The sequence below is a fragment of the Scardinius erythrophthalmus genome (genome assembly GCF_964197995.2).
Source record: "Scardinius erythrophthalmus genome assembly, chromosome: 18".
In the NCBI taxonomy this organism is placed as follows: Eukaryota; Metazoa; Chordata; class Actinopteri; order Cypriniformes; family Leuciscidae; genus Scardinius; species Scardinius erythrophthalmus.
Window position 1 is genome coordinate 33245745 of NC_138238.1, and position 25103 is coordinate 33270847.

General features: G+C 37.6%; 1 protein-coding gene across 1 annotated transcript in view; it reads right to left on the reverse strand.

Annotated features, from left to right (window-relative positions):
* The window catches only part of bicc1 (BicC family RNA binding protein 1), a 92300-nt gene that overhangs the window by 41032 nt on the left and 26165 nt on the right, over positions 1–25103 (reverse strand). Inside the window, exons 3-4 of the mRNA XM_081392653.1 lie at positions 18551–18620; positions 368–447 (exon numbers count right to left, since the gene is read on the reverse strand). Coding sequence (XP_081248779.1) covers positions 368–447; positions 18551–18620 — 150 coding nt within the window. The remainder of the gene's footprint in view (positions 1–367; positions 448–18550; positions 18621–25103) is intronic.

Here is a 25103-nt window from a genome sequence, read left to right on the forward strand (position 1 = left end):
TTCTTCCCTATTGTTAAGTATTTGATTGAAATGACTTCTCAAACAAGAAAAAAATGTAGGGCAGGACTTGATTTTGCCCAACGGGGATTGATTGGATCGTTGGCACATAAAAATCAACAACAAGAGTTGTCAATATTGATTTCATGGTAAATTTAAAGTCAACCAATGGTATCACAAACAATAAGCCATGATTTATTCTACAGCTAAATGAAAAGCTCTTGATGTCAAGCCCCACATAGTTCCTCTCAGGATCTTCAAGTTCCATCACCTCAAATAAAACTAATGGCCTAAAAAGAATGAGGCATTTATTTGTGTTGCACAATGTTGTATGAAATATGAATCCCCCAAACTGACTTGACATGCTCACCTTTGTGTCCAGGACAGACATGATCTTCTCCTTGGCTTCCTTCACATTGTCCCTCTTACCACTAACTTTGATGTGTGGATCTGAAATACAAAAATACATAGCGTAATCCATATCATAATGTTAATTTACAACATATACAGCATTTTCATCAGCACGTAATTATTAATTAACAAACGTCTAATCCTTTGTTTTAAGGGTTACTGCAACAGACATGAAGGAAACCTCAAATCATTCAGATCATTGAATAGGTTTCTCTAAAAATGGTACGCAGCACAACTCTTTTCAGCATTGGTAATAATAAGAAATGTTTCATGAGCACCAAATTTGCATATTAGAATGATGAAGACTGGAGTAATGGCTGCTGAAAATTCAGCTTTGCTATCACAGAAATAAATGACATTTTAAAATAGAAAAAGTTATTTCACAATATATCTGTTTTTACTGTATTTTTGATCAAATAAATGTAGCCTTGGTGAGCATAAGAGACATTAAGAACAACAACAACATCAACACCAACAAAAAAAGGAAACATTACACCGAACCCAAACTTTTGAAAGGTATTGTTCTGAAAACCACTCAAAATACCCTAGTATCATGGTAGACAGTTTTGCATAGGCAAGCAGTGCTTACATTTTCAGATAATGTAAAAATCTAGGTATTATATTTATCATATAAGCTTCATTAATGATATGGCCATTTACTCACATCAAATATATGGTAAGTCATATCTCACATAAATAATGTTTGGATCAAGTTGGGCTGGCAGAAAACTGCATGCACTGCATTCCTGATAAATAAATCCAGACAACATTTATATAATTCCGGTACTTGCTCATTCTGTCATTGACTTCCACACCAGAAACATCTGTCTCACTGTGCTGCAAAATCCCCCAAATTCTACAAAACCAATCTACTTCATGCCGTCATGCAATAAACCTCTGCTTGGTGTTCCACAGAAAGACTTCCGACTAATGGCATATGGTCTAGTTTACTTTACAACACACTTAGACAAGAAGATACCAATGAATGGCATGTAAAGAACCCCCCTTCAGTTTAGTTCAGGCTGAAATCCACCACACGACTTTTGCTCAGATTGTTTTCCCGATTTTCTGAACGTCTACGCCAGTCTGCAGATTTTGGGCAGTTTTTGGAGTTGAAAAACATGAAAAACATGTTTGATATTTTGAGCCAATTTTTCATTTATCTACCAGTTTTGCAATAAAATACAATAGGCTACAAATATAATAACAATACAAAAGTAATTTAACAGAACACGCATAACAAATTAGCCTCTATATTTGACTCATCAGCACAGATAAAACAACTGACTATGCCACCTCTACCTCCCACTGTAAACTGTAGAGTCCATTACTGACCGCGTCTACCAATCCAAGACCGCATCCATATGCACTTGGCTGGATCTTTCTGCTCAAGGATTTAAAAGTCATTTTCAGCCTTTAGTTAGAACAGCGGTGTCTGCAAAGTTTACCACTTTTTAGCTCCAATCCCAATTAAACACACCTGAATCCGCTAGTCAAGGGCTGTGTCTGAAATTGCCCCCATAAATAGGGCACTATTTCAGGGAATAGCCAGTTCGAAACCATAGTGGCCATTATCGAGTGCACTCATTCAATCCCACAATGCAGCGCAATAACGAGTCTACAACCAATGTACGCTCAACAGCTAGAGAATACCCATAATGCACAGTGACGGTCACGCCGAATGATTTCCCGTTCGCAGCTGAATCATCCATCTATCCATTTTTCACTTGGCTACAGCGTAATATCACACAGGACAGGTATAATTTCCTTTTTACTTGATTATAAAATTGTTTAATTAAGGTTTATACATGCTAGTTTCAAGAGTTCAAGATTAATCTTTTCATCTTACTACCGGAACTGTCAGTTTGCTAAGTTTCAAATAATTATTAAATGGCAAGCAATGCAAAAACGGTGCACTAAGTGTCCAAATTCACTCCTTCAAGTGGACTATATTAGTAGAGTAATGTAGGGAATAATGAATGAGGGTATAGGGGGCTATTTCGAACACAGGTACATTTTTTCTTCAGTTTTTAAAGTATTTTGATGATGCAACTCTACAGTAAATATACATTGTATTGAAGGGGTAGGGTTAGGGTATAAGGTTTAGGCTTGGGGGTAGGATTTTAGCTATAATTACCCATAGGTCTGTATTTGATTGTATAATTTATTTTATGTTTCACCAATAGCTGTTATTTCATACTTCATAAGATTCAAAAGAAATATGAGTTATTGTTAAAACCTTAATAAATTAATACATTGTGAAAAGTTTTAAGTATTAAACTGATTAGATATTTCAATTTAAAATGGAATCCAGAAAAATGAAAACATAAATTTGTGAAAAAATAAAACAGAATTTGGAACAAAACTAAACAGATTTCCTAGAGCCCTATACATGTTTTAGTAACAAGGCAGTTTAAGAATCTGAAGCAACCCACAAGACACACCAAGCCACTATAATTCACTCTCCATGAAGGAGGAAGACAAGCAACAAGGCTCCGGGTCTAACTCTACACATCTGGCTTTCTGTGCTATAGCTGCTTTTCCGGAGCTTAAAGGAAACTCGTGATGAGAGCTTTCAATGCCAGAGGGAATGAGTGAAAAAGCCATGCTAAATCACTGTCCCACGCAGAAGTGAATTTCTCCACCACAAAATCCTGCAAAACATCCAATCGGCCGATTGGACGGACATTGCGGGAGGAAATCGCTCCAGCCTGGCTCCAGCAACATTCCATGCATTAGAAAATGTACAGAGCGTTTAGAGTTAGCCACTACAGTACTACTGGCCTTAGTTAAAATTGCATGTAATGTGACCATTTTCTGTGGTCAAGCTCAAGTGCTCAGTAGAGGTTTTACAGTTTATACTGTGGTGTTAGGGGGAGAACAAGAAGATAATTGCATACAAAGGGGCTTGTCTCATGCAAAGGCGCCAATTCAGTGTGGTTTAACACATGTAGGATTACACCCGATGATTAGGATCTCTCAGCTTCCACGTTGGCAATTTTTGTCCACCTCACCAGTTTTGAGTGGCATCCCCTCAAGGGTTGGATTTACAAGAGTGGTGAAAACTGTGTAATGTAATATGTTCACTGCATACCGAGTGAAGCAATGCTGGCTACCAAAATGCGCCAAACTTTCAAATTTGTGCATGCAAAGCAAAAATGGCTTATTAAATTGCTTCAAAACCATAAATCATCATGCTGTTGGTGCATTTATCGTTTAAATGTGAGAGAGAGTGGCTTTAGGGAAAGCACTGACAAAATGTTTGGGATTCTCGAGATGGTCATGAGTTCAACCGACATGTTAACATGCTAGAATACATTTACATTTACACACCTGGCAGCTCCAAAGCAACTTGTAATGCATTCAAGGCATACATTTGATTTAGTTTGTGTGTTCCCTTTGAATCAAACCCAAGACTTTGGTATTGCTATCATGCGCTAGCAGCTTAAGACCCCTTGAAGACACAAAGTTCAGCAGAATTACAATCAGGATCATCCTTAAGGCGGTGCAAGATTTGCAATGAACGCTAACTATCAACTGTATATATATATATATATATATATATATATATATATATATATACATATATATATACATATATATATATATATATATATATATATACATATATATATACATATATATATATATATATATATATATATATATATATATATATATATATATATATATATTATACTTTACAAAAACAATAAATTACAACATATGATAAATCAAATATTGTAAAAAAAAAATTCAATTTGTATTTAGTATTTTGATTTTTTTTAAATGTTATTTTACGTTTATAATTTTGGAAATAGATCTTTACTGTTCCCAATTAGGCATTTAAAAGGCATTTTAGGCTCATTTTGAGCACAAAGTATGTGCTTTCCACAAATAAAATGGAATTGTGCAAGTGAAATTGTGAAACTGATTTTTGTATTATTATTTATTCATATCAGGGTGTACTGAATGCGCTTTTAAATGGTCACCAATGGAGAAAGACTTGCCACCATAACTGTGTAGTTCCATTATCCACCAGCAGAGGCTAACTAGCAAAACCCTTTGTAGAATGTTCTTTCACATGGCTTGCTCTCACACCTTTTTGACTACAGCGTTTAAATATAGCTCCATCTAATATAGCTGCTTACACACACCTCCATTCACAGCTGGCTTTGATAAGCAGCACACTGCGCTGATTGTGGTGAGCAACATCTGTAGAAACACATTCCTCTGAGAGTCTAAATTAGTTATTTCAAGCAGCAGGAATGTGAAAATGCGGAAAAATCAAACAACCAACAAGCTGAATACCAAATCAGTTCATTACAATTATGAATCATCATTCTGAATCTTGTGGAAAGAATCTGTTTGACTGCTACTGGCTATAGTGATAAAGCATGTAGTTTGGTGATCCTTGGGTTTTTAAAGTTTGAATATAGCTGGGGAAGTTGAGTTTAAGAGAGAAATGTCTTTTCAGAGAGTTATTTATCCACACAGGGGGTGGCGTGAGCTAAATAGAGCATGCTGTTTTGGAGGCCGCAGCGTTTTATGGGCTGCTTGGAAATGCCCATGGTGGATTGTGTCATGTGGACTGTTGCACTGCTGCCACTGTGAGTGAAAACAGCAGTAAAAAAATATAGCAAAAGGTGTTTTGCCAATTGCAGTTAGTACTAAAAAGAGGTTTAGGAGAATGTGCATCTACCTCGTGAGAACCATGTTAGTTAAAAAATATTATAAGCTGATGTTCACATTAGGGCTGGGATGTATGATGGTGTATATACCATGTGACAACGATTCATCAAATGTTAGGCTATACCTCGTTTACATTATTTAAGAATTCAAAATTCTTGACTTCACAAACAATCTTTTCAACCACACAGTATCGGTATTTCAGTGTTACAAATATTCATATAATCACAGAAGTACTGGGATAACACTTTATATGAACACTGATGTTCGGATATAAACACTGATGTCTACAGAAGCGATCAAAATAGAGTAAATCACCATTTGAAAGTAACATGGCTCTTCAAATAACGATTGTATCGATATATATTTCAGATAAGTTGTCAACTGAACAGACTTAAAATGCTCAATGCTCATTGGTATTGCTGTACCACTAGGTGTCACACTCAAAGGCTTTGTGTGTTGCTTTAAACTTTAAGGTGGTCTAAGGAGGAAAGTATCCTCACAGAGATGTTCACCAGTTATTCCAAGATAAATAATGTCCTTGCGTCCTTGTTTTAAAGGTTCGGCAAAATATATGTGCAATAAATCGCCTCCATTTCTTAGCTTTAAAATATGCGTTCTCATGCGCTTCATAAGTCACATGATTTAGCACATCTGGAGGCACGACATCTTGCACAACAAACAGCGCAAAAATATGCGACTCTACTGCTGTGTGCACGAACAGATGTTCGTGAGCTAACAAAAACAAAATGCACTCACGCACCCTGGCTCAATTCACAGCCCGGTTCACATGAAAGAAAGAAATTATGAAAGAAATTAATTACGGAGGCTAACAATTATTTCCACTTTATATGACTTAAACGGAGCTCTTAGGTCACACAGGCGTTTTTGCATGGAGGAAAAGCAGGAAGCTGCTCTGTTTTTCCACTACATACTTTGGATTGCAGCACCACCATGAACAGTGAGATGAGGCGGCAGCAATGGAGACGTGATAACATCTTCTCATGTGAGGGCTGCAACCAAAGAAGGCTTGATGATTATATTGAGACCTTGATGGAGAGGCAGAAGCTTTCCTGTGGCCCTCCAAACAGAGATGAGGCCTCCCGAGTGGCTCTGGATGTTTATTGCTGTTTGTGTTCCCATAAAAGTCACAGAGAACATACACGTGTCTTGTACATGCTTTGCCTTGTTATGTAGCAGAACACTGCTGTGTGCTCAGTGCTTCATTAAGAGCTCAAACAGACATAGGCGAAGGAGACTGAATCAGTTTTTATATTGGTGGGAAATATCACTACTTAGGGCACTAAAGGAAAACAATTTTTATTGTGGAAGGATTGAACAATTTTGACTTTTTGCAATATTTTCAGCCAGAAGAATTAATAAACATTTAATTTTCATTTAATTTCATATTATTTCACCAGTTAAGCCCAAAGTATAGACCTTTTGTAGCCTCACCCCTTTTCAGCTTGTCTTCCGGTTTGTATTTCCACAGCATGAAGGTAAGATCTCAGGAACTTATGAATGAAGCCCTAGTTTTAAATGTCTACGGACATTTTATGACATCCGCTTCAAACATTACAATGCTCATGATAACTTTTCGTCAACTCTACGATCCACTTCAGCAGCTATTTACTCTTCGACAGCGATGCCATAGAAATATACAGAGCTACCGCCAAAACCGAAGTTCATACACAAAATTCTAAAGAATTTTGTTATTCTGTTGCATAAATAAATAATTTATTTTTATTTTCTTTCATTACACGCATGTGAAATAACAATGCTAATGCATGAGCTCTAATTTCTCACTGCATTATTTGATCAGTTTATTGCAGTAACTCTAAATTAGTAGGAGTGTATTAACGATATGTCCAACTCTATTCATATCACAATTCTGAACTCCCGATGCAAAAGTAAAAGGTTAACAAAAAATTAACTCTTGATTAAAATGCTAAATTTGATATTACATTGGGTGTGGAAATTAATAGGCTTGGAATTGGTGCTGGTAACCAATTGCACAGGACAATAGAGACACTAGAATAAAAATATTCATGATTCTGAAGCTGAAAACTGAGTTATTTTATACGAATACACTTGCACTCTGTCACTGACTAGATATATTTAAAATAATGTAGGCCACTTTTTACTGGTAACATAAGATATTTGGCATTATCAGGACCCAGAAATATCCCTCATTGCATTATTATACATTATATTCAACATTATATAGTACTGACACTAAAACTCTGTAAACTTGAATTTTTTCACACACAGTAATTTTCATTTTGGGTGAACTATACACAATACATATTGTCACTATCCACTATACATATTGATGCATTTTTGTATTGTGATATATTGTGACACGATATATTGTTACACCCCTATAAATAAGTGATACATTTATGGAACTTTTTATAGAATTTGTTTTGCATCAACTATAAAATCCTGTTGGAGCCCTAAAATTCCAACGTCCCTCACATCTGTTGTTATGGAAACGTTTCATTTGCTCCTCACACTGTAACAAAGTCATACTGGGAAGAAATTTATTTCTTGGGATCAAGAGGGCGAGTCCATTGTATCCAAAATCTGCCGACAAAAGAGTCAAAGATGTTCATTTGAAGGAAGGAACCTTAAATCCCCTCTCCGTCCACTGTGAGAGCATACTGGGCAGCGCACGCCAGCAGCCTAGCAGCTCTCCATGGAGACGAGGGCCCAGTCTGATGCAACAGAGCGCTGGACAGGGTGATACTGGAAGAACGGAGCGCTCTGGACTGTTTTTACAGCTGCTGCCCCCCTTTAAGAGCAGGCCAGTGGGAGTTCTGTTCTCCTGTCCTCCTATAAATCTCTCCATACAGCAGCCTGAGATTTATTCAGCGGTCCAAGTTGGATTTGCCAAGACGGCTAGGAGTGAGGGTGAGTCAGAAATGTCAGCCAGGTTCTGGGTCTTTGAATGTGAGAAGATGGCACGGTCCGGGCAGAGGGAACTCCAGCAAAGCACTGTTTAAAAGTCTATGTTTGACACGAGTTTTGCTATTTTTAAGGCATTTTAAAAAAACTTTTTTTAAAGGGATAGTTCACCCCCCCCCCCAAAAAAAAAAATCTATCATCATTTACTCACCATCATGTTGTTCCAAACCATTATGAGTTTCTTTCTTCTGTTCAACTAAAAAGAAGATATTTTGAAGAATGTTTGTAACCAGACAGTTGACGGTAGCCATTGACTTCAATAGTCAGAAAAAAATGAATACTATGGAAGTCAATTGAAACTTTGACTAGTACGATCACAACGAAACTTTAAAATCTGCATTGTCGCTGCCGCTGACCCAGAGAGAGAAGTCATGTTTAGGTATGAAACAGCTTCACAAACGCTTCACAGCTTTCAGCCACACAGTATCATTATTTCTGTGTTACAATCATTCAAATGATCACAGAAGTACTGGGATAAGAGTGTATAGTTCGGATATAAACACTGATGTCTATGTTAGTGATCAAAACAGTCTCCTTTTAACTTTAAGCTTCAAATAAAGATCGTATCAATTACATCGTTACACCAGTAGGTGGCAATGTAAGTCACATGATAATGACAACATGACAAATGTAATGCGTCCAGATTACATTCATACTACACACATTCAGGGCCATCGCTAGAGGAAAGTAAGGAGGGGATGATTTTCGGGGCCACCGGCTTTCGGATTTCAACCAACAACTTGCAATGGGGCCCGGAAACCATAGCTAGCTACAGCCCTGCACACATTCATACTATATCGATCATAGTTTTTAGTGGTTGTGAAGTAATTACATATTCAAAATAAGTACCTACCCAAGAGAGTATGTTATTTTGGACACAACCATGTACTTGTCATTGAATCATTCATTCAAGACATTTGCTCAAAAACGCTGATTCATTCAGTGATGAAAAAAGTCTTTATGAGTCACTGGGCCCTATTTTAACGATCTGAAACGCAAGTAACTTTGTGGGTGGATCTCGGGCGCTGTTGCTATTATACCGGCGGGATAAATGACTCTTGCGCCTGACGCAAATCTAAAATGGGTTGGTCTGAAGTAGCTTCATTATTCATAGGTGTGGTTTGGGCGTAACGTGAAATAAACCAATCAGAGCGACATCTCACATTCCCTTTAAGAGCAGGCGCGCTTGTTCCATGGCGGATTGCTATTATAACGGCGGATTTGCCAGGTGCACGCCAGGAGCGGTTCACAGCCGAGGAGACCGATGTTCTCATCAGGGCCGTAAAAGACAGAGAAGTTACATTGGGGATGGAGAAACCCACCCAAATTAGCTTCGGTTAAACAGGCGTATGATAATTTGGGTAAATGTGTAAGCTAGATTTATGCCTATTTTTTCACATCTTCATGGACACAACAATGATTTCCCTCGTGTGTTAATATTTTTCCTTGTAATAATGTGTGGTTTTCTAAAAATGAGAACTGCTGCGTCTGTGTGTAGATGAGATAAGCAAAGTGTATGCACGTTGTGCACACGCTACATTGATTATGGCCATGCATGCGCCCTTAAAATAGCATATGAATAACATGTGCAACGCGGCACTGACTTTAGACTAGGTTTTTCCTGGTCAGTGGCGGAATTGTTTTCTAAACCTGCAAAATAGCACCAGGGAACGTTTGCGCCGGATCACGCCTCCTCTTTGCGCTGAACCGCCCCCGGGAGCACATGTTCATTTCCTAATTTACTGACGTGCGTCTGTGGAGGGAAAAGTCCGCTGTGCGAGGGTGCAAAATAGGAATGATACATGCGTCGGTGTACAAGTCAAGTCAATTGCGTTGGGTGCAAGATAGGGCCCATTGAATCATTCATTCAAATCGATTATTTTTCAAATCAAATATATATATATATATTTTTTTAAATAATTAATTATTAATAATGATTAATATTTTAATATTTCAGCAATTTTTCTAATTATTAATAGCAATAATTAAATTTATTAAATAGACTGCAGCAAATAACATTTTGTCAGAACTAGTAGTAAATTACATATTATTTGTATAGTTGTCTATTCAAAACCATGGGAGAATCGTGTTTCGATATTTTAAACAAAGAAATTGTGATTCTTAATTTATACAGAATAGTGTGCTCTATATGATCAACATTAGATCTTTTTTTATTTTTTATTTACTTACATTTTTATTTATTTTCATTTGCTGTTTAGTTTCTCAATACATTGTTGGTCTTAGAGTCCTGCAGGGATGACGACAAAACATGGGAGACTAATTCGCCACTGGTTCTCTGAAAATGTTCCTATGGGGTTTTATAATAGTTTTTTTGAGTAAAATTTATGAGTAAGATATTGGTCTGTGGTAAACAAGTTATAACTTGAAGATACTTGAATGTTTTTCTCTACAGCATAATTATTGTACATCCATATCGAAAATGCATATTTTATAGCTGCTATGTTTATTTGAAATAAGGTGCTGTATGTTTCAAATAGATAAGAATGTTTGGGATGTGAGTGTGTGCAGTTTATGTTGTAGAACAAAACGTCCAGTTATTGTCAAGTTTTAATTACATTTCTGTCAAATTACCCTGAGAGAACTGACATTATTTTATTGCTTAAAAGGATAGTTTGAAGAATGATGATAACCATACAGTTGACGGTAGCCATTGACTTCCATAGTATATATTTGTTTCCTACAAAGAAAGTCAATGGCTACCGTCAACTGTTTAGTTACCCAAATTCTTCAAAATATCTTATTTTATGTTCAGCAGAAGAAAGAAACTCATACAGGTTTGGAACAAGTTTGAGGGTGAGTAAATGATGTCAAAATTTTCATTTTTGGGCAAACTATCCCTTTAATATCTGAACTGAAAGCAGTTTTTTGTCTTCTATTTAATCTGATTATGTCTTTAATAATATAAAATCACATCAACCTCTAAAGTCAAAAGAGCAGCATTTGCAATCCATGTTATTTTTGTAATATGATGCATTTACAAGGGAACCAGGATATTCAACCAGAAAGAAAATGTAGGCCAAAAGATTGCATCGTGATTACATTGTGAAAAGTGGTTTCTGTGAGACAAAAGGGTTGACAAATAGCAGTGCTTAGTAATGTCAGTCCTAAAGGAGTTTTCAAGAAATATAACAAAGAAAAGCATTTTTTTCTTTTAGAATAACATGCACAGATGAATCATTCAAAACAAGACCATGAACGTGCATTAACTAAATAAATATTGGATACATTTTGAATCCATGTTGACTTTAAAAGATCCAGCAACAAAATGTTTCTAATTTTAGAACAGGACATTTACTGGATACTGCTAAGACACAACAAGAAGACATCATTCTGATTTAATGTCAACATACACACGCAGAAAGAGAACTCTGACAGAGACAAAGTCTTTCAAAGTAAATCAAAGCCAACATTTTTTGTGACAGTGCTGTGTGAGGGTCTGCTGAGTATCAACCTGAGCTTTACGATGGCAAATGAGTGAAACAGACCGCAAGAGACTTCAGAGACCAAGATGAAAACTCCCTACGTCAGCTCAGACTCTGCAGAAAAGGAATGTGTCCTCAGGAGCCACATAAATATACTGCAAGCTGCATTTCCACTTTTAAAACACAAAGAAAGCACCTCCGGGCCATTTCTAGTTCTTAGCATTCCAGTTAGGGCCCATCCGAAGGCAATGATGATTGCATTAGTTGTGATGGCTCTTTGGCCAATAGAGGCGAGAGATAATAGCACATAGCTGTGGGTGTTGGTCCCATCCCAAATGATCCAGGGTTCCAGAGACTCTTAGGAGCCTGTAAATGTGTCTGCAAAGTATCTGTCATTATTAAGCAGTCGAGGCCCAGAGATTACTAAGCACTTTCAGCCACCAAGGGACATGCCTAGCATACAGATTAAAATGTTTAATTGCTAGTAAACTTTTATATTTTTGGCAGACAAAAAAATATGTGCAAATGCTTGTTCCAAATGCTCATTGGATTTTTTTTTTCTTTTTCAAAACTCAAAAATTAAAAAAATTAAAAATACTTACCTATTATCTGCAGTTTCCAGATGAAATGAACACCATATAGTGGCAGTAAACACAAACACTTTTACCATAGTGCATGATTTGTAAACTAATACATTTTGGCGATTTCATCACAGTCAGCTCAATATGGCTATTCTGACATTGTAAACTTGCTCGCTAGCACACCTGGTACAGCATTGCACTTGCAAAGTTTGAGTGCTCAGGTACCCATTAAACACGAGTCATGGCACTTGATAAAAGAGATTGAAGACTTGTAGAATCAAGCTAATGTGTTTTTACCTCACACTTGCTTTTGTTAATTAATGTAGGTAGTAAGTTATTTTAAAATGTGATAGAGTATTAAACTTTTAGCGCTACTCACCAGACCTTTTATTTCTGAACTGCTGTGATACATGCAACAACCAGAGTAATAAAATGTTGCCAGATTCATGTTCATCTGTTTCGAATAAAACTGAACACACTTTTATACCACTCACTAGAAATTTCGCTTCAAAATGTGCAAGAAGAAATGTACTACAATTTTGTAGCCAGACCACATTTTTCCAATGAACCTGGGTTGAAGACAACAGACAGATGTAGTTTTCACAAAATTCCATATTTCTCAAACGGCATGAAAACACATCGGAAATGTAAACACTTCAGTCAATGAGAATGCAATAGAAATATAAACATTCGTCAAGCAAAATGATCGTGGGTGATTTTTCATAATTAAATAATTAACTGAATTCCTTCAATTGATTTTAAATATTTTACTTTTGTTCTTTTCAAAATGATTACATTTTCTCTTTCTCTAGGTCATATCCCAAGACCGTTCAAGCTAGTTATTAAGCCTCTCATTAAGAACAAAAGTAAAAAATTTTTGGTCAGAAGCTAGAACTTACTTCTAGCTTCTGACCAAGGCTGTATCTCAATACTAGTTCTACTTGATTTTAATGCAGTGTTCTACACTATAGATCATAAACAATCTTCCTTCAATTGATTTTAAATATTTTACTTTTGTTCTTTTCAAAATGATTACATTTTCTCTTTCTCTAGGTCATATCCCAAGACCGTTCAAGCTAGTTATTAAGCCTCTCATTAAGAAACCACAACTAGATCCAAATGAATTAGCAAATTACAGACCTATTTCATATCTTCCATTTATGTCTAAAATACTAGAAAACATTGTATCTGCTCAATTGTGCTCCTTATAGCAAAAAAAAAAAAAAAAAAAGATAAAAAGATAAAAATTTCAGTCCAGTTTCAGGCCCCATCATGGCACAGACACTGTGCTCATTAAAATTTCCAATGACTTACTTCTAGCTTCTGACCAAGGCTGTATCTCAATACTAGTTCTACTTGATTTTAATGCAGTGTTCTACACTATAGATCATAAACAATCTTTAGATCAAAGATCAAAGTTGACAAAGTGTGTATAAAATATTGGATGACCAGTAATTTTCTTCTACTAAATTCCAATAAGACTGAGGTATTACTTATTGGAACAAAACACTGTACACAGAACCTCTTAGAATACAATTTGCATTAGGAAGGATGTACTGTTACTTCATCCTCCACAGTAAAAGACCAGGGTGTTATATGACAGCAACTTGTCTTACGAAAAGTAAAGTCAAGTTTTTAAGATTCAACAGGAATGAGGCAATTATATGTCAAATTGAACATTATGCAATATACTTTGTCTTGATGCACTGGGACGCATCATCAGTGATGTTCCCTGAGGTCCTCGGGTCTTTCGACATCAGACACCCTCTCCCAGGTGACCTGGCCGGGGTTGATCTGGCCTCAACCTGCATCCCAGTAGGAACTGCCCATGGATCAGCCCTCTCCCAAAGCCACCTAGTGTCATATGGACCTCTGTAAACTCACAGTATGTCTTCCAGCCTTTGACCCGGCAAGTCTCCACCAGATCTTGGGCACTGTAAGTTCCAGCATGATCAGCTGTTTTGTGGCCTCAGAGCTAATGATCATGTCTGGGCGGAGTGATACTAAATTATTGCAATGTCCGGATGGAACTTCAATTGTTTGCCCAGGTCAACTTTCAACAGACAGTCAGAGGCGGTGTAGAGGAAACCAGAGTTTCTCTCCAGCTTTCACAAAATGGATGGACTTTATTGTGACATGGTGGTTTTTGCTAGTACAGTATTTATTGCATTAGCTATACTATCAACAACTGCCTTGAGCACCTGGTTATAGCACCAGCGATAACAGCCTTCCCTTAAGGTCTTTGGGCACCTGCTGAGAAGATGTTCCAATGAGCCTTTCCCTGGACACAGGGAGCAGGAGAGTGCTCTTGCCCCAGACATGGAGGTTTGCTGGAATTGGAAGTGTGCCATACACAGCCTGGACAAGTCAAGTCAAGTCAAGTCAAGTCACCTTCATTTATATAACGCTTTTAACAATATGAATTCTTTCAAAGCAGCTTTACAGTGATAATAGGAAATTACAGTAACAGAGATTGTTTTGGCTTTACTGCAGCTCTAGGATAGAGTTATTGAACTTGACATGAAAGTTGTCTGCCTGCATGATGTTTGTCCAGGTGATCTTGCATTGAGATAAGCCTTCCCATTTCGTCCTTGCCTTAGCCCCACCACCCTACTAACTCGTTCCTCTTCCACACCTGCTTGAACTTCCAGCTGAATCAGGTGGTGACGATCTCCACTACTCAAGCTCCAGGTAAAACCCAACCACCTATGGAGAAATCCGCTGATCTTCCTCTCTAGAGATGTACCTGTTGACAATGGCACTGCATATGCAAAGGCCACAAGACTCGTGTTAGAAAGCAATGCTGGTAGATCCAAGCTTGGAATCTGCCAGCCAAGCCTGACTATCCTACCTGGCTAAGCCTTTGTTGGCCTTGTGAATAATAGCAGAGTCTATTAGTGTGGAATCATAGAGCGAAAATCTTAATTGGCTTCTCCGTAATAGAGGGAATGGTCATTCCAAATAGTAAAAAGCGGAATTTATCCACCACCTTTCCCTTCTTCAGCACCAGTGATCTTGACTTAATGGGTTTAAAACTCAAGTGATAAGTTTCTCCAGGCCTTGGAGAATCCATCCGCTTCACAGGACAGATGTTGTTGTAATTTTCAGGTCATCCATGAATGCTCTTATCTGGGGCTGTCATACACCAGACTTTGTCAAGGGACCCCTGCACTCTACCTCGGTTAACTTGACCACCATGTTCATAGCAATAGCGAAAAGAACCACCAAAATAGTGCAACCTGTTATTCCTTTCTCAAGACTATGCCAGCTTGATTTTTCTGAATCTGATGTGACCCTCACCCTGAATTTGCTGTTATAATCCAAGAACAGATCCTTGATCTTACAGGGAACATGGTGACGCTAACGCCTACTCAACCAGACCCTTAAGCATTTGCCAGGTAGAACAACTAGGTTTCCTCGGTTTTCACAGGCTTCTCTGATGACCAGAGTAACTACTCTGATCCAGACACCCTGGAACTCCTGAAGTTTCAATGTAGCTGTTCTTGAGGAAAAAGTCAGTCAGTCAGCCTTTGGGAAACAATGCTGAAAAACACCTAAAGCTATTTAAATAAAGTGGATTAGTTTAGGGCCAGAACATTGTTTAATTCAATCCCCTAAACTACAAACATCTCCACTCCTCAAAAATCACATACAACCAGTGGATCACTTTCATCGTGCAGCAGAGGTGGACCCAAAGTCAAGGCTGTTGGTTCAATCGCATGCTGTGCTATCGAGCTGACCAGAGCATGTTTTGTTCCAGAGCTGTTGCACAGGATCAACACTTTTTAACTGTTGTAATAAGCTGCAGACAGACTCGCAGGAAACAGCAGGTCCCTGAAGACCACACGGGCTAAGCCGGGCCTGGTGCAGTCCACATGTCAGAACCTTGCATGTGTTTTCCATCATTAATTAGCTGAGATGTTTGCTGCATGCCGTCACCAGATAACCGCAAACGATTATGTAACATTTTTGTCAGCGCAAGCAATGCCCCCGGTCGCTCGCCAACATAAACCATGCACAGGAATGTGAATGGCCTTTGACTTGGGCCGTGACCCTGAAAACACATAGTCGGCACACATAAACTTGATCTGATGTTTGTTTGGAATGGCCAAGCTGTTGTCATTGTTTGCATTCCGTCCTCTCGATTGCAGCATTAATACACGAACATGACTGTTGCCATAAGCTATTAAAACTTTACAGAGAAATGAAACACTTGTATAATTACGCAACAAACGCTTGATTGACATTATGGCTTAGAAAATATGCAAGTATCAAACATAATGCTCAGCAAAGTAACCCAGCAAGAAAGAATATGTTGCTATGACCTCTATGAAAGAGTGCAGCATTTGTAAAGAATTCTACCCTTACAAAAAAAAAGTGTTGTGGTATTACCACGGTACAGTGATGGTTCAAATAGTAATATCATTGAACTGCAGTTGCAAGTTCATGGTTTACCAGTTACTTCAGTTCATTCCAAAAAAAATCATAGTAGCATCATGGTGTATGTCAAAACAATGGTATTCAGATCCAAAAGACGAAAAGACAATATTGTGGTACTTTTTGATACTTATTTTGTACTCTAAAAATAACTAAGTTTGGGTTAAGGTCAAGGTCAAGTTTATTTGTAAAGCACATTTAAAACCAACAAACGTGGTTGGTCTTTTTTTTTTATTATGTTTTTGAAACAAAGTCTCACCAGAAAGGCTGCATTAATTTGATAAAAAAAAAATATATAGTAAAAACAGTAATATTGTGAAATATTATCACAATTTAATATAAGTGTTTTCTATTTTAGTGTATTTTACAATTTAATTTATTCCTGTGATGGTAAAACTGAATTCCCTTTCAAGGGAACTAGCGCTAAGTTGATTGACGCTGTCTCACATTATTTTGGTAGTTTAACCCATTTTGGTAGTTTAACCCGTTAACCCAATCTAGCAACACTGCTGGCTGTGTACATTGTGAACAGCTTCCATTAGGGACACTCTGCTCCCACCTGGTGCTCTTCAAGGAGGGCTCTTGCATTCCCCATGGCACGGGTCCCGCTGCTGCCGAGACACAGTGGCAAATTGGCAATCTACAGTAAGTCATGAGGATCGCAAATGGATCTAGTAGAGGGGATAGAGACAGGCCTGGCCTTATCTCTGCCCTCAAGATCCAGTACCTTCTCTCAGGGTTCGGAAGCACATACTGTGGTTTCTTCCACCCTGGGTGAGGCACCGGTGCTACAATTATCTAGATCTGAGGAGTTGGATATTGTAAGCATCGATGCAGGAGATGTTGAGGATTCGCCAACTCACTCTCCTGCATTCGAGGAGCTGGTGGAGGTTGGACTAGCACTGTTGCCTGATTAAACATCTAATGGCCAGCTGGGAAGCAGTATATTGCAAAATATTAAAATGAGCAAATTCACATACATTCTAAGCCATAAACATCTTTAAAACATCTGCTAAATATTTTGACATCAGACAGGGAGCATTCTAAAAACTTATTTCAGATGTGAAAACAATACAAATACGACTTTTACATTTTCTGATGAAAAATGCTTTGTGGTTGCTGTGTTGTTCTGGGTGGTTGCTTACTTTTCCAAGTCAAACGAGTCAAAAATTATAAGTCAGATCACTTAGAAAAGCAATTGAGCACTCCTTCTCAAAAAGCCACATGATTTAATCATTCATTTCCACATTCATTTTTCTGTAGCAAAATCATTTATTATTCTGTAGCAGTGGTTCAGGACGAGTTTCATGCCAAAGTTTAATAGGTACAATGCTACAAAGGAAGAACTGACTCGACTCATACACAGTACTAGTGATCACATTTCTGATGATTCCAAAACAAATGAAGCAGCCCGGTGCAAACTCCTCATGAATATCCACTGTAAATATGATAATATTCCAACAAACATATTGTCAAAACAGAACTGATAAAATGAAGTGCAAGTTGTCCTCTTCTCACGATAAAATCATGCCTAAATCATAATAGCCAAAGCTGAGATACTACTAAAAGGATCCATCTGACCCCGAGGCCAAGATACTGCCAGGAATGATTATGTGAAGATATTTTAAAATGTTGTTGTGTAACCACATTGTTTATGTAGCACTTTGATAGGACAAAGATTCCAGTGAAACTAGAGCAACGAGCAATACTTTTGAATGCTAAACAGTAGGCACAGTTACATTATCTATTCATAATCAGACTGATGGCTCAATCAGATTGAACATCCTTCATAAAAACATCTCAATCAATCTGATTGATCTTGACCTGAATCAAATGGGGTGTAAATGTTAAAGTCTGTATGAAATAGAAGTTGCAATAATCTTTTCTTCCCTATTGTGACATGTATAGTACACGTGAATAGAGCATGTACACATACCTAATGAGAGAGTAACAAAAAGACGAGTGTATACAAACACACAACATCTTCAGCAGAGCGTGTCTCAGATGAGGGACACCTGGTCTTACCTTTCTTTGATTTGGCACCAATCTTTAGCTTGGAAGGCCACGCAATCTGAGTATCTGTCTCCTCCATGACCTGTAGGGAAGAAAAGGATACACACGTTGAACTTTTTCAGTCAATTCTACTTAAAAGTTCAGTGTTTTTGCACAAAAATATTCATATTTTGGGTTTATTCACCATTCTCTACTCTCTCTCTCTCTCTGACAGGTCAGTTTTGCTACTGTACCTTTAAGAGTTCATATAAATGACTATTAAGTCTAGCTAAAATCAACATAAATGTCATAGGTCATGCTGTTGTTTATTTTGGTGGGCCTGATATTGGTGAGCTGCTGCATACTGAGTAGTTGTTGATATGCAAATGTGGATTGTCATTTGCACAACTAGGGATGTCAAATGTACGTTGGACATTTTTTGGACAATTATTTGTGCAGGGATTGTGAATGTTAAACAGGGGCGTTGCTAGACATAAAGCTCTACTGGGGCACAGGTCCCCCATTTTTGTCTGAGATAGCAAAAGTAACTAAGGAGGCCGTGGCATACCGATATCCGAAAGAATGATTCATTGTTATCACAAACAATCAAAGACAGTAGTACAGAACACAACATCGAGTGTATTTTCTGTGCTATACAGTGCTGCAGGCAGGGGTGTTTTGTTTTAAAAAAAACACCAGGCTGGGTAGTTGGCTAACCTAGGGGGGTTCGGGGGCATGCTCCCCCGAGAAAATTTGGATTTCTCAGACCTACATATGTGTATTTTAAGGTGTTTGAAAGGCAAAAAATTTGATAACAATAGCTTTAAAAGAATGTTAGTGGGCAGCATAGCATAAATTATTTATCAAGCAGATAATAGATTCTTAAACAAAGGATAAATGTTGCAATGAATGATCCAATGAATGAGGATGATGCTTGTTCAGTGTGCAGTGGAAGTGTATGGGAGTTTGTCACATGTACATGTATGTGCCCAAAAACACTATATATTATACAGGATGTTTGATACGGTTATTGAACTGAACTGAATCAACACTGAAGTGACTATTAACTGAATATTGACACTATTGGCTTGTTGGCCAAGCTGCTTTTCAGGCGATTTTTTAATTTGTTACTATTGTGAAGCTGCTCTGAAACAATATATTGTAGCTCATATATGTATACGGATCTACACACACACACACACACACACTGAATATGCAAAAATGGCAAGTCAGAAACTCAACTCTATTTCTAAAGCACTGTCTCTGTGTGTGTGTGTGTGTGTGTGTGTGTGTGTGTGTGTGTGTGTGTGTGTGTGTGTGTGTGTGTATGCATGTAAACAGAATGCATATAAACAGAAATTCAAGGGGGTAAAAATGATTTCTTTCTTTCTCAAAACTAAGTTTCTCACTTCACGCTCACTACTGCGCAGACTGAAAGACTTAGGCGTCACTTTTCTTCAATGGAAGAGAGAGTAGGCTACGGCGTCGTCCGTCTTCTTTTACAGTCTGATCGGAACAAAATACGGGACTTATTCCGCCATAATGCACGTTGCACTTCTCTCATTGTAGGCTCTCATTATTCATTGTAGGCTAATGCGAGACTAGTGCACTCTTTTTCTGTATAACAGTTTTTTTTGCCTATAGTAAAGTGCAATTCCATTTCTTGGCAGAGGTTTTTCATATGGGTTTTTCTGAGGCTTGATGCTTTTGCATCTGATGTCTGATGATGTAAATTGTTTATCAAGTCTTACCTCAAACTAATCATCTCTCCTTTCTGCTTCCCTGTCCCTGCTTCGTACAAAAAAAAAAAGTCTGATGTCCATCTACAGAAGCCAATAATGAATAAAAATAAGATTATTTGTATTATCTACAAACTTTTGTTTCGTAATGTTTTCATAGCCTATAATAGCGTGCCAACACCTGACCGGACTTCAGTGTGTTCAAATATGTGCGCGCTGCACTGCAGTTGCTTGGAAACAGACGCTCGCGGACATGGATTTCTGTCGCGCGGTTCAGTTTCTGTTTTCGGTTAAACTGCGTCGCTTTTACAAGCGTTGATTGTTTTATTACTGCGTTGCAAATAGAGAATTTCTATTACCCTACAATATAATTCATATTAAATACACTGACGAATACAATAAATTGTTAAACTCAAACTTCAGATTTACTGGGGCACAGCAGATTTATACTGGGGCACGTGCCCCAGTAAAAGGTGTCTAGCGACGCCCCTGATGTTAAAGTATGTAACACTACACTACAGTACACTACAAGTCTCTTATGCTCACCAAGGCTACATTTATTTGATCAAATATACACAGAATATATATAAAATATAAACAGTAATATTGTAAAATATACTTAAAATAACTGTTTTCTATTTGAATATATTTTAAAATGTAATTTATTCCTGTGATGCAAAGCTGAATTTTGTTCAGTTTCACATGATCCTTCAGAATCAATTCAAATATGCTGATTTAGTGCTTTTTATTCCAAACGTTTGAGTGTTTGAGTATGTATCCATGATTCATACTCTTATTCTATGATACTTGCAAAAAGGTACATCTATATAATTGCATCTTAACTATCATCATCCAACTATTATGATAAAACTGCTGTATGTATAGCACTGTTGTTGGTCTTCCCTTCCTCACCATGGTAACGTAACGGTCAACATCAGAAATTGGGCCAGCCGTGGTAATCCACATTCCAATAAGCTGATGTTGGTCCTCTGAATAAAATGTCAAGAGCATGTCTGCTTAATATGTTACTAATGATAAACCACTAATTACTTACAACATCAAAGCAGAGCCAAGAAAAAATAATATTTTCACAGTACTGGACGTGGGAGGAGTTTTTGACCTTTCTTTGAGATTTAGATGACAAGAAAAAGAAAACAACACGCATATACAGGTAATTCATAATCAAAATATTTATCCCTCAACCTTAACAACGCATAATGATGCTTTGGGAATTTTATTTGGACAAATTGAGCAGTGACTCTTTATTTAATTTGGTTTACTATTGAAATACCAGTGCATGTAAGACAGTAAAGGAAAAATTTTAAGGATTTCATCTTGGATTAGATTTTAGGCTTTGGTTCTGCATATCAAATGTGTCTGTGATACATTTAGCTGGCGTCAAATGTATCAACGTGTCCTGTGTGAACGATCCCTGAAGACACTATAGGGGACAGATGTTTCATGTCCTTTCAGAAATCATTATAATATGCTGATTTGCTGCTTATAAACATTTATTATGATGCTTAATATTTATTGTGGAAACCATGATACATTTGTAACATTATAAATCCCAATCCCATATCATATGGATTACTTTTAGGCTGTCCTTATGCGCTTTTCAGAACATTGAAGTTTTGGTCAGCTAGGCTACACTTGCATTGAATGGACCTACTACTTTTCATCTATTGAAGCACTGAAGCATCTTTAAGCGTTGAACTTAAAATGTTATGGGATAAAGGAATGTAACAGAATTAGAAATTGGAAATAACTCATGAACACCAAGTCACCAATTTTTTCTCTAAATAACATCAATCCCCAACATAAAATGGTTATGACCCATATCGCTCTGCCACATATGTTGTGCAGTAAGAGTAATATAATACCACCTAATTAAAATATCTCAAAGTATCTAGAGCAAAAAGTCAAAAATCTCAGGAAACCGAAGAACTATAAACGGAAAACAGAAAAAAAAATTACCCCTCTGAATATTTTCAGCATTACAAACGGAGCATGTAAAAGCCCGCAGCCATCGGGAGAGAGCTACGACCTGAACAGGATGCGAGGGCCAGTTAAGTGCTTGTGAAAGTCATTGTGTATATCTAGTGATTTCAGCAGTGGCCGGTACAGTCCTGTAGGGTCATTGATTAAAGTTGCTGTCTGGATAATTACAGCGGTCTTGAGATATTACAGACGACTCTGAGGTGTCTTCCTCAAGTTAAAAGCAAACAAGCTGATGTCACTTCTGGGCAGTAGGCATTTCCCAGGGCTCTTACTAGCAGATGTGTCCTCTGGCTGTGATCCAAAAAGCTAGTGAGCTGCCTCCATAGACAGCATTTGAAGTCATCACAAGCACTCAGGATGCGAAGACTGGTCAAAAGGGTTGGCACTAAACTGCTTTATTATGCCTTCCAAGAAGCCTACTTTTGGCTGAAGTCATTGTAAATACAGGTGTCTACACTTTTTTTTTTTTTTTGCAAGAAACATACCTACAATTGACTGTTTCCAGCTAAAATAAGCACTAGTGGCAGTAAAACAGCAACAACTTTCTTACCTTTTCACAAGGTAAAGGATAAAACTGAACATGCCAGTAGTGCCACTCACTACACATTTCACTTTAAAAGTGTCGTAAAACGTGCAAGCAGCAAAAACAGTTTGCAGTGAGCAGCATGTATTCTTCACGGAGAATGCAAATCCAGAAAGTACAGCAAAGCGAAATCAAAGATGATTGACAACGTGAGAGAAATCATGATTAAAAATCAAATCATATTTTAACTTATTGCTATTAAAAATGGACTATTTTACCCAGCATTTGTACTTTATGCACGATAAGTATCACACTGTTAGCATAGAAACATGCTTGAAATCAGTTTTGATTTGAGAAAATGTGTGAGCAGCGCTACTTGTATGATGCATAGTTGTTGCCTATGACCTATGTTCAAAAAGAGGTTCCATTTCAGCTTGGATGCTACTTAAAGGCATAGTTCACCCAAAAATGAAAATTAGCCCATGATTTACTCACCCTCAAGTCATCATAGGTGTATATGACATTCTTCTTTCAGACGAATACAATCGGAGTTATATAAAAATGCCCTGGCCCTTCCAAGATTTATAATGGCAGTGATCGGCCGTTTATGTTTTGAAGTCCGTCAAAGCACATCCATCCATGATAAAAGTGCTCCACACGGCTCTGGGGGGTTAATAAAGGCCTTCTGAAGCGAAGCGATGCGTTCATGTAAGAAAAATATTCAAATTTAAAACTTTATCGACTAAAATGACTAGCTTCCGGCAGACGGCCTCCACAAGTCAACTTACGCCAAAAGAGTAACATTTGACGCTGTATGACGTAGGACGTAGGAGTAGCGTAAGCTTTGACGCCTCTCGCGGTTCAAACAAACAGGGCTGGGCAAAAAACTCAAGCTCCTCCGACATTTCTCTTGAAAAATTTGTGACTGGTGTTTTGTTTTGCTCTATCCTCTGCCCTTTCCCCGTTCGTCATTACATTGTACGTCAAGGTCAAATGTTACTCTTTCATGGTAAATGGGTTATGGTTAGGGTGTGATGTATGGCCGTCTGCCGCAAGCTAGTTATTTTAGTCGATAAAGTTTTAAATATGGATATTTTTCTTACAAACGCATCGCTTCACTTCAGAAGGCCTTTATTAACCCCCCAGAGCTGTGTGGATCACTTTTATCATGGATGGATGAACTTTGATGGACTTCAAAACAGAAACAGCCATTCACTGCCATTATAAAACCTGGAAGAGCCAGGACATTTTTTTATATAACTCTGATTGTATTTGTCTGAAAGAAGAATGTCATACACTGTACACCTTGGATGGCTTGAGGGTGAGTAAATCATGGGCTAATTTTCATTTTTGGGTGAACTATCCCTTTAAGGAGGCAGCTGACATCAAGACAGTATGCTTTGGAACAGTGTGTTGAATGCATGGTGTCTCTTTATGTCTCATACTTATCTTTTAAGGTTCTTTATCAATTGCGACTGTGAAGAGTTCTGTTAGCTCTTTGTTATGGACTCACTCAGAGAACTCTGGCTGGCGTCCTACTATCTAACAATGACCCACGTAAATGCTTCTGTGAATGCTGTTTTTGGCAAAGCTGTGCCCGCCTGAAAGACGTTTTCAAACAGACCACACACAGCTCCTGAAAACTTACACAGCCAAAACATTTTACATGTTACTGGACACCACCGTTAACAGGTCTAATGTTCTTACAAATTAAACGGGCTGTTAATTTAACAAGCTCTGAATTCATAGTCAACTCTGGTTGTCCACAGATACTCTCAAAGATATTTAGAGCCAAATAAATGTCTGATTTATTCCATGAATTTATACATTTAGATGTGAATTTACAGGCGATGACAAACGTGCAAAGAGCCTAAGATGTCTTTTGATTTGCTAAAATATGAATAAACAGTTCACAGCAACATATTTTAATGAATAAAATAATATTAATAAAAGCCTTAATTCAATCTGCTCGTCATGTAAAGTGATTGAGTCCCTTCAGAAAATTTGGACCAAATCACTCCGATTGGATCATCCAATAATATGGATTTTTTTTTTTTTTTTTAGCATCAAAGTGGTAGTTGCGTTGTCAACGGAGGGACAAAAATCTTTCAGATTTCATCAAAAATATCTTCATTTGTGTTCCGAAGATGAACGAAGGTCTTACGGGTTTGGAACAACATGAGTAATTGATGACAGAATTTTCATTTTTGGGTGAACTATACCTTTAAATATGGCTCAAATATGAATAAACAATGTATAGCAACCTACAACAAAATATTTGACCAAAACTGAACATTTATGCCAAATATTAAATTATGCCAAA